At 53.1% G+C, this 11,461-nt stretch overlaps 1 protein-coding gene across 1 annotated transcript in view; it reads right to left on the reverse strand.

Annotated features, from left to right (window-relative positions):
* Positions 1-622: 622 nt before the first annotated feature.
* The window catches only part of B3GNT7 (UDP-GlcNAc:betaGal beta-1,3-N-acetylglucosaminyltransferase 7), an 11,556-nt gene continuing 717 nt past the window's right edge, over positions 623-11,461 (reverse strand). The window contains exon 2 of the mRNA XM_019532866.1: positions 623-2,162. Within this exon, the coding sequence (XP_019388411.1) occupies positions 965-2,162 (1,198 nt within the window). The 3' untranslated portion in view covers positions 623-964. The remainder of the gene's footprint in view (positions 2,163-11,461) is intronic.

Genomic DNA, 11,461 nt, shown 5'->3' on the forward strand with positions numbered 1-11,461 from the left:
AGCTCAGCACCCTCCACCCCACCATTAAGGAGGTCAACAGCACCAGGCCAGATTGTTGCTCCTGGGTGCAGCTGGCCACAAAGGCTGCAGACTTCCTTGTGGCTAGAGAGGTCCCGTGGCTGGGGAAATGCCCCAGATTCCCAATTTTTTTCAGACCAGGCATGGAAACACTCGGGCTTTTTTCCTGGAAGTGTCTGGGCTTTCCCAGACCCTTACACCCCTCCACCTTCCTGCATCGAGACCCTTCTGCCAACCCCTGCCCATGGGGCTCTGGTGACCCTCAGCCAGCAGCGGTGACACGCATGCGGGCACCAGCTGCGTGGCCCTCACGCAGGCCTGCCGCACTTCTGGGGACAACGCACCACTGCCGCACGGGTCAGGAGAGAGCAAACCAAGGCCGAACAGTGGGGCTGGAGACCACCGTCAGCCCCGGCGGGCTGAGCTGCCCAGGGAACCCTGAAGACAGTGGAGACAAAGCAGACGACAAAGTGCATGGGGAGGTGGAGGACACGCAACTCCCACCCGGTTTGGAAGGAGGGTTTCACCACGTGTCAGTTGACTCCAGATTTCCTCCCTCCTCACCCCACAGAGCTCAGCCCTGCACCCAGCTCTGGGTCTTGTTCCCTTCCTGACGCAGGCCGATGCAGCAGCTGGAGCTGACCTCCCCATACAGACCCTTCCCTCTCCCTCCCTCCTTCTTTGTCCGGTTTTTCCTTCATTCTCCTTTTACTTATTCAGCAACCCCCAACCCAGCTGGAGATGAAATAAAGTCAATACAGTACAAATTAACATTAAATCACCCTTACAAAACCTCCCCTGCCCCCTCCCCATGGTCTCTGTCCCTCTGTCTCTGGAAGGCAAGGCGGTGGCAGAGCTGGTCGGCCTTGTCTGAGTCTCCGCGCTTGCCCCGCACCCCTTCCAGGCCCAGCGAGCAGCCTGGCCCCAGCTCCCTGAGGCGGGCGAGCTAAAGGATGTTGAGTTTTCTGGAGCAAGTTAAGTTACTGTGGACAAGGCTCCACATCTGGAGCAGCTCTACGGGCAGCAGTTTATGAACCACCAGCATACTGCGGAAGAAGCAGGGCTCCTTGTTCATCTTGCTGTTCTTGTTCTTCACGATGCCGAATGTCTTGAAGCCCTCGTGTCCCATCGGCTTCACCTTGATGACTTCCAGGCACATCCCCAGGAAGACGTCGTCGATGGGGTACAGCTCCAAGGTCTCGGAGGCCTTGTGCAGTTTCTTGGCCAGGGGCCCATCCATGAGGAAGCCCCCGCCGCCGACGTAGGGAGGGTAGGTGCTCTTGTTGTAGAGGGTGTTGGGGATGTAGTACTTGTTCTCTTTCTTCCGGATGGGCCTGGCGTTGTACAGGATGTCCCCGACTAAGAGGTCTTCCTGCTTCTGGTCCTTCAAGAACTCCAGGATGTTGCGGGGGCTGACAAAAACGTCATCATCCCCCTTGAAGATGTAGCGGACGTTGTCGCAGTAGATGTTGAGCCACTTCAAGAAGTGGACCTCCTTGAGGGTGAGGTTGAAGAAGCTGTCCAGGAAATCCCACTGCAGGATGTCCCCGTAGATGAAGTTCTCGTAATCCAGCAGCTTCTGGTAGTTGGCCCGCTCCTCCTCCTTGGAGGCCGTGCCCAACAAGAACAGCGTCTTGATCTTCTTCCCCTCTATCTCCTTCTCCTCACCCCAGGTCCTCCGGATGGCTTCCCGCCGGTCGTGCTGCGTGATGATGGACTTGACCACGATGAGCAGGTCGACGTCCCCGCTGCATTTCTCTGGGTGGTTGATCAGCATGGGGAAATACCGGCAGTGCCGGTAGAGCAGGAACTGCCGGAAGTTGGGCTCCAGCCCCTTGAACCAGTCTATCTGGGTGAAGTTTTGGTTGGCCGTGCAGTTGGTGGTGGTGACATCCCACGTTCTCACCTGCTCCTCCGTGACTGGCTCCGCCTCCGTCGGGGGAATCTCCTTGTTGCTCTTCCAGAAGTTGTTGGTGATGGAGAAGATGCTGTCTCTCTTCTGAGCTTTCACTGGCTCCTGGGAAAGGAGCGCCTTCTGCGGCTCGCCCGACATGAACTGGCTGGGCGCCATTCCCCTTTGCAGCACCATCACCATGATCGCCAGCACGAAGGACAGGCAGATGCTTCTGTAGATGGTCTTCTTCCTAAGGACACAAGGTATACAGTTAAAGAAAGGAAGCTACGGGCTGGGGGAAGTGCTCAGAGGTCAGCCCTAATCTCTCTTTGGGTAGGTCTATTCCAGCCCCAAAGCAACCCTAAGAAACAAGTCTCGCTCCCTTGCTCTTACTCCACTTTCTCCACACAAAAAAAATGGTCCTGGGGTCATTTTTGTAGTTTGCCCAGGGATGCGCCCAGGGCTGAGTGGTGCTAGATGCTCCCAGCACTGCTTGGACGGGAGTAGAGCCTGTTTCCAGCATCGCCATCCTAGATGGTATAGGCCTAGCATTGCATAGGTTTTTATTCTGACGACTGGAGAAATCCTGGTTCAGTGCAAATGCCAGAAAATGTGTACGGAGACGGACAGAAAGAGGAGAGATGGCGAGACAGATGGGAAGGACAGCCCTATTCATCTGGACAGGCGAGAGCAACTGAAATGCAGAACGTTTCCTTCTTGAAAACTCGAGTTTCATCAGAGCCGACCGTTTCCTTTTTCAGCGAGGCGTCAATTGCAAGGACCTCGGTTTCAATCATGCCAGTTTCAAGAAGGACGCCAATTGCACCCCCGTCAATTTCAAGAACAAGGTTCTCCTACGCCAAAAAAATACATCTCAGAAATTAAGTGTTCATTTCTGATCCCTTTGAAGTGTTTTGTTTCTGGGGTTTGGGGCCCTTTTGGGGGCAGGGAGGCTAGAACGATGCCAAATGTCACAATCTCTCCTGTCGAAGCAAAACACCAAATTTGGCTGTGATTGAAAATGTCACAATGGGGTGCTAAACCAAAAGACTTGGCATGAAACGAAGCCGAAATGAAACAGGGGCTGGCCTTCAGACCTGTTCAGAACATGAACTCCAAATAAAAATTGGCTTGTTTGAAACCGGGGGGGGGGGATGAGCTTTTCAGGCAAAAGCTCTTTTCCTGCCACAGACCCCACGAACTTTAGCTGCTCCGAGGTGTCCTCCTTTGATAGCCCTCTCAAAGGGTCACTCTAATTTCTCCCGTGTGACAACTCTCAGAAACGAAAGACCACAGACAGGAGCCGCGACGCTGCATCCGTAGCCCAGCCCTGCTGCCGTTCACCAGATGCAGAGCAACGTGGGGGAAGTCACTGGTGGGGGGCGGTTTTTGACCAGTGCTATGTACCCGCCGGGTGAGGGGAACAGCAAATGCCACCACCCCATCAGCGGCTGGCCCCGAGGTTTGCAAGGGAACCAGCTCTCCGCTCTGTGCTGAGCACCGGCTTCAGTGGCTGTTACATGCTTTGCTTTGGCATCCCCGAGCCGATCTGCCTCCCCGCCATCCGGCCAGACTTGCACATCCGCACCCATTTCCTCCTCCCCAACTGTCCTGCCTGCCTCAACGCCTCTCCTCGTGCAAACGGGGGCCGAGCAAACAGAGAGCGGCTCAATTCCTGTTTGCAGACGGGGCCCCGTCCAGGCCAGCTTCTCCCATCCCGCCCCACATAGAAGGGGCTTGTGAAATTTTGAGCGGAGCTGCTGTGCCGAGGTAGCAGGACGCGTCTCCGCTCAGACGGGGGCCGGGTGTGGAGCAAGGGGGTGACATCAGGAGCCTTTGAAGGTCCCTGTTTTCGTTGCGCTTTGCAAACAGGCAGTGCAGCTTGCCAAGGGGTCTGGAAAGGGTTTCCTAGACAGAGCATACAGCATGTTCCCGGGCAAGCCCGCACCAAGCCGCCTTTTGCAGACAGCGCTTGCATCCTTGCCCCTGGCACAACCGATGCAACGAGCCACAGCTTTACCAAAGGAAACCAGCACCCATTACATCTCCCACTATAGAAATGCAGCAGAGATAAAGCTTCTGGGCTTTGCTGGTTGCCCCTGCTCCCCTTTCCGCTTTATCCTCTCATGACCCCTCAGCCCAGTCCCTTCACCCCTACTTCCCTCCTCGGCCTCTCACGCTCCTCTGCTCAAACCAGCCCGGTGTCATGCTCCGCATCCCTGATCAGGGACCCCCTTGTTCCTCCACCTCCAGCCATCCTCCTCCTTCCCTCCCCCCATAAACTCACCCAATGCACCATCTTTGCCCACCGCTTTCTGGTCCCTCTCTGCCTGGTCCATCCTGGATCATCCCAATGGCAACTTGCCCCCTGAGTACCCACTAATGCCCCCAGCCATGTCCCATGTCCTGTGCCCCTTCTCTGCTGATCTCTTCCTTCTGGACACCCTGCCTTCACCTGTGCCGTCCTCCCCTGGCACCAACATCTCCTGGGGAGGGTGGCTATTGCCTCCATCCATGGGGGCCCAGACTGAGCTCTGCATCCTCCCAGAGAGAGGGGTCATCTTCCACCCTGCACCAAAGCCCTGCAGATCTCCCTTTCGCATCCAGGAGGGGCACGATGTTTGCACCCCTGCCTGACGTAGCTATGTCAGCAAAGCTCTGCAGCGTGGACCAGACCCCAGGCCTCACCCCCCTGCCGCTCAGCCTGCTGCCGCCTTCTCCTGGACGTCTTGCCAACTCTTCATCTTGGCCCAAAAAGAAGTTTCTGGCCTTCTCCCAAATCTCCTCCTTTCCTGTCCCTCTCTGTCCTCACTGCCATTTTCTCTGTCTTACCCAGGGCCCCTACAGCCCCTACATCCACCTTGCCCCACATGGCTTTTCCATCTCATTTCCAAGATTGGACCTTGTCTTTCCATCCACTGGCCCAGCACCCTCATCCGCCTCCTGCCCTGAGCCTCTGGCCTCCATAGCCTCGCTTCACCGTGGAGCAGGGACATTCAAGGTCTGCCTGGCTCGGGGGTCAATTGACTACTTGGTCGTATCCAGAGAGACATAATAGTTAGTGGTGGGAGTATTCAAATTTCTCTCACCTTCTTATACTCTGCTTTCTACACGTCCTTTGTCAGCATCTGATGAAGTGAGCTTCAGCTCACAAAAGCCCGTGCTAGATATAAATAGACCTACACATCCATATCGGTATCGCTCTCTATAGCCATTTAAAGACCCACATTGATATAGAGCTAGGTATGCATCTGCTTTGATTAACTGATAACATGCAAATCTACCTTGCTTCCTTGATAACCAGAGAGCCGTACCAATGTGCACACGTAACACCCCAGATAAACTGCTCGGTAAACATGCTCTAATTAATAAGACACAGTGGAGGACTGACCAACAGAAAGAGAGAGAGAGCGAAGAAGGCAAGTGTTGTGTGATTCCTGTTTGCTGCACAGACAGACTCTATTACAGCCCGTGCAAATAAATACCCTGGTAGCACTTTTTCATGAAGAATCACAAGTGACCAACTGAAGAGCAACTTGTGGAGCGGGATCCGTGACCTCAATTTCAGTAGCTTAAGGCATCACAGGGCGCATCTACACATGCCAATTTAAGGCACTTTAGCCTGATTAAGGTGCATTAAGGGCATGTGTCTACATGTGCACACCCTTAAAGAGTCTTAAAATGGTGATTTTAGGCTATTCACACCTCAATTTGATACCTGCAAAAGCAGGTAGCAAATTTGAGATGCAAATAGCCAAAGAGCAGTAACGCATGTGTAGATTCATTATGGCCCGTGAACACTGTGAATGGACTGACTTGGAAGTAACTTTAGTCCCATGTCACTCCGCACACACGGTGTTAATGAGCTTTAACACGTGCATGTGTAGACGTCTTCATGCACACTAAGCTAATGCACATTGAATTTAGCTGTGCCAAAATGCATGTGTAGACATGCCCGTAGCATCTGCACAGTGTCCCAGCCTGCCTCTCCATCACTCTTTCACTGGGAAAACAGAAGTGCAGGGTGGGGCCCAGTCTCAGTACTAGCCCAATTTTTATCCGCTCCTTCCAAAGTCTTGCGTAGCAAGAGTCGATTAGACCAGAAAACAAGAAAACAAGACAATTCATCCAAGTCACTTGGAGCTACAGAGCATTTCTATAACGGTCCTCATTGTTAATGCAGGATCCTCCCATCCCAAAGTAGCTTGTCAGGATCCTGTCGGGTTTTTCTTGGAAATCTCTGTGGAAACTCACATGCCAGATATAATTGAGGAAAACTGGCTGTGAACAAGTTATTAGCAAACGTAGTAACAGCAGAGGTTACTATAGCACACGTGAGCAGTTGGCTCGCTGATGTACGGAAAGCCGTCAGATCAGCAGTGCTGACACAGGGGTCTTCCAACGCCGGTAGTTTGGAAGAGGAAATACAAAGGTTCAATTCCCAGCCCTGCACATGTCCTCGCTTAGCAGCAGCTCCGGAGTGGAGATGGCAACTGGGCTTTCACCCTCCGCTCTAGCAACAGTCCTTCTCTACCACGAATCACAGGGGGATTATTGCAGGGCACCTGAGACTTGGTCTAGGACCCAGACAAAATATTTTGAAGTTTGAGAAACAATCTGGGAGGCGAGGCTGTGATTTTGTTTTGGGCGGGGGGGTGTTTTATGCATTCAGTTTTGAGGATCGCAAATACTGACTATCCAAAAAGGAAGACAAAGCTTGTCTCTTATCACTTCCAACCGTGCACCTAGCGCTCCACCAGAAGACGGTCCCCCGCCCCACAACTCTTATCGTGGAGTCATGGACAATGAGGGTTGAAGGGACCTCAGGAGGTTGCATCTAGTCCGACCCCCTGCTCCAACCAGGACCAGCCCCAACTAGATCATCCCAGCCAGGGCTTGGTCTACCCGGGTCTTAAACACCTGTCTAGACAAAGCCTTGGCTGGGATGATGTAGCTGGGGCTGGCCCTGCTCGGAGCAGGGGTTGGACTAGACGTGACCCCCTGAGGTCCCTGCCAGCCCTCGCTGTCTGTGATTCTGTGATAAGGATGAGGGATGGGTCTTCTGATGGGCCTAAGTATGTGTTGGACAGCAAGATTTTGCGCTTCAAGCAGTGCTTTTTTTTTTTTAATAGCATTTCCAATCCTGAATCCTGGACCTGGCTTCTCTCACACCCCTGGACCATCACAGCTACATCAACACCACTGCAAACTCATGAGTCAGGCACCCATAATTGTACATTTGGCTTTAGTCATGAGACTAAAAAAAAAAAAGCAATAATTTAGGGTAAGTTTGCTTTGCCTTCTAATCTTTAAGCCTTTAGACCAATTCAAGTCACCCCTTTGTAACTTGTCTAGAACTAATGTCACTCTTTTGTATTATTATTACAGAAAATGCCTGGAGCAAAGCCTGTGCCGCAAAGATCTCAGAATAGCCACAGCGGGGCAGATGGTTTTGACACTCTGGATTCATGCTGGAAAACTCTGGGTTTATCTTGGGAATCCTGTGTAGATGTTTGCACACATAAACCCAGGCTAATATTGCGTGGCACTCTTAAAAAGATCTCGTGGCACCCAGCTGAGAGTCACTGCTTTCGGGACTACTTGGTCGTCCTTACAAGCTGGTTTTTTTCTAGCACATGGGCTAGAACGAGATTTTACAAAGCCTCTGTCCAGCACGTGAAGCAGGAGAGAGCAGTTTATAAATAAATGTCGTTTATCCCTTTGTAATTCAATATATAGTCAATATTTAATTCAATATGCATTCAATACACACACACACACAAAACCTGAGGATTTAATATCAAGCCGCCTTTTGGCTGGAGGAAACAGAAAAGACCGCGACAAAGTCCCGTCGCTGCTCGTGTCTGGTAATCTCCTGGGGGGAGATCAGCTCCTGTCAGATATAGCGAGGGACCTACTTAAATTGTGGCGAGACTTCGCTGTTTTTGCGGGCTGCCCACAGCACAAAAAGGCAAATTTTGTGGCTTTTTCCCAGGTGTGCTCTGCTGGCCCCACCCCTCAGCGCTGATTGGTGGAGGAGGGGCAAGGGTGGCCACGGTCTTGTCTGCCTTGATTACGTGGACAAGCCCAGGTTTCGCGGTTTCCACGAAATCGTGAATTGAGTAGATCCCTAGCTATGGCCAAGGTTGCCAAATATTTGCTCTTTTAATATTCGAGTGAATGGACACGAGGCGTCAGCGGGGGGAGCAACGTGGATGCCAGTTTACAACGACCACGAAGAGGCAACCCAAGCTCCGCTGCAGGATTGCCGCTCTCAGGATTTTATTATAACTTGTGGGAGAGTTGACATTTTGCATAAAGTCCCAGCTCCGGTGGCGCGCGACTACATGACAATCTCGGCTTGCAGTTAAAGCAATCCCGGCCGGACTACCCGGCACTTTGCAAAGTTTATTGAAAGTAAACAAGAGCAGGCAAAAAAAAGGAAAGGCAGGCTCCAGGTCCTAGCTAAAACAAGAGAGACATCTCCACACCTCTGCTGGATAAGGGGCATTACGAAAGCAGCGGCCCACGGAGAAAAGTAAGCCAAGAGAAACTAGAAACCTCAGGGAACCACTAATCCCTGCTTTAAAGCCTATAGTTTTTAAAAGCAAAGCAATTCCCACAGAAAAAGCTACCGTGGCAGCTGATAGCATGGAAGTGACCAGTTAAGGGACGATAAATACATAGCGACGGGGTATTTTACATGTGCACTTTTACCCGAGACTGGATTGAATAGCGACACTCCTTTAAGTCTCTCGCTTCCGTGCTGACAGCGTGGGGTTTAGTGTGCATTTAAAAATGCTCCTCTCCCAGACCTGGAGCAGCCTTCACGCCAGCGCAGCAACCCTGCTGCGTATCTGATAGTTAAGTCTGCGCTCTCATTCCTGAGATCCTCTCCATTACAGGCCGCACCGGTGCTACAGGTTAAATAAATATGGGACAATTCTGTATAATCATCCCAGCGCTGCTTCGTAGGATGCTGTCTTGCTTGCTAGCTAGCCGTGCCCTGGCTAACACAACCCCATGAAAAGGGGGAGATGAAACAAGAGGAATCATGGCACTAACATGAGTCAGGGATCCGGGTTTTTTCCAATTTAAAACAATCCCCAATTTTCGGTTGAAAAAAAGTAACCCCAAATCCACATTTTTCTGTGCTTAACGCCACTACATATATACACACACACACACACACGTGTGTGTGTGTGTGTGTGTATGTATGTGTGTGTGTGTGTGTGTGTGTGTATTGTTGTGTTTCATTTTAATCATGGAAAAATGTTGGGGTTCCTTTTTTTTTTTTTTTACCAAAAATTGGGGACGGTTTTAAATCAGAGAAAACCAGGATCCCTGACCATGACATTCACAGCCATCAGATGGTCCCCCCACCGCCCTGCATCCGTCTTGCCTTGTTCCTTGGGGTGGGAGTGCTCATTCGATGCTCGTACAGCCCCTGGCACAGCCGAGCCCCTTCTCCGTTGGCTCCTCCGTGACAGGGCACCTGGAGGAACGGCTGCTCCACAGACTATGCTCCAGGCAGCAGCCGGTCAACGCTCGCCCAGGGAAGGACTCCACTTCCGGGCGGTCAGGGGTCCCAGTCGCTGGTGGGGGATGCACGCCAAGCCTTTGGGACTAGGTGGAGTGGACATGGCGCCCACCCTGGCCACATGGCCGAGGATAAAAGGTCAAGTCATGGAGGTGCAGGGCTGGAAGGGGGCTCCAGAGGTCATGTAGTCCCAGGATCAGCCCAATCCCTGTCCAAACCATAGACCTCATGGGCCCAAACCAATTTAGACTCAAGCTTCCCCTTGTTAGACTCCAAACCCCACTTGGAAAATCCCAGCTTTTTGCTCCCACTCATTCTTTGACTACGGGAAAATAGGAGAGCAATTCTTGTGTTGCGAAGAACTTGGAGGGCCCAGCGCGGGGCAGGGTGGTTTCGACAGCCCAAAGTCCTGCTGGAAACCTCTGGGTGGACCTTGTGAATCACGTGGAGAGGTGCTTGCACGCCGACCAGTGCTAGTATTGCACGGCACCCTTAAAGGGACGTCACAGCACCCCAGAGTGCTGTGGCACTCAGGTGGGGAATCGCGGGGTCAGGTCTTGGATGGAGGAATAAGCATCAGGCCATGATCTGGAGATGCGTACAGGCATCTGCATCCACCGTGGCTGGGTCTTTGATGCCCTTGCAGAAGGCTGTCACCCCGAGCCCAGTGCCCACAGGCGCGGGACCCGCTGCAGTCCTACACCCAGGCATCTCCCAGGGTTTTGCTGCATTCCCATCTGGCTCTGTCTCCTCCCCGCCCTGCTCCGGTGGGTATGAGAAGGCTTCATTGCCAAGGGCATGCATTATTTCAACCGCACCAACAAGGTGCGAGCAAATGGAGGAACCTGCTCTCTACCCCTACTGCTTGTCCGGCGCACAAAACAAGGCCAATAAAACTGGGAGCTCGAGCTATTTCCTCATTACCAACATGCCGCTGACACCGCGCGGGGTGTTGCACACAAATAATGTTGCAACCCCTACCCACACCCGAGATGGACAGGTGCATTGATGTATGCACCTGTGAGAGACGGATCTAGTCTGCGCTGAACCCAGAGGCACCGTATAAATGGACTGGAGCATAAAGGAGCCCAGGGGATGTCGGTGACACCGTCTCAGGGGTTTGCTCCCGCTGCACAAATGCACCAGCTGAGACGGACCCGCGCAAGGTTGTTCTGGCTACCGTCCTGCCACGCCTGGGGCGACACACGTACTCCTGTGGACGGCACCCTTGCATCGATGCGGCTTAAATTCATCCAGCTACACACCCAGCACATTGATATGGCTTTAACGCAATGCAACTACCCCCAGGCAACATTTATCTAGCAAGACGAGGCCTCGCAGCCACTCATTGCCATTGCCATTGCCTCCCTCTCTGCTGAGCTGGGCCTGGGCTGGTATTACGAGATAAGGAGCCCGGCCAGGCTTCGCTCCATCTCCCCACACCTCGCAGCCATGCAGCGTATGTATCTCACACACGTACGTCCTATGCGTAGCTAGACCTCAGCCTGCTGGAAAGTTTCCTGGTTCAACGGAGGTCTCATCAATGTGCAGAATAATAGCACTGGATGAGTTGGACCAGGAAAAACACCCACCCCAGCCAGTCTCATTCGGGTTAGCTAAAAGCTGCTCTTGCTTGGTCCAAGTTAGCCGGGACCGAGGGTGTTCACGCAGGAGTTTGCTCCTGTTTAACTGCGCCGGCTGTCCATCGAGCTTTTGGTCAAGCCAGGCCCTCATTCAGGGTAGTGCTTCCAGGCCTGGAGCCCAAAAGAAACCCCAAATCCAGACCTCCACCTTGGGAAACCAAGGAGGACGAAGCCCCGGGTGTAGCAGGACAAAGCCGTGGCTGATCTCTGTGACGCGGGTGTAACTCAGCCAGCGGCGTGACCCCAGCCCTTCCTCCGTCCCTCGTAAAGCTCAGCTTTCCCTGGGGGGGGGCCCGCTTTGGACGAGGTCCCGGCCCTCTGCCGGGGGGAGCCCCGGGGGAGCCGCCCCCGGCGCCCCCCGACTCC

This window comes from Crocodylus porosus, unplaced genomic scaffold (assembly GCF_001723895.1).
Source record: "Crocodylus porosus isolate Cpor-Errol unplaced genomic scaffold, CroPor_comp1, whole genome shotgun sequence".
NCBI classification, from domain to species: Eukaryota; Metazoa; Chordata; order Crocodylia; family Crocodylidae; genus Crocodylus; species Crocodylus porosus.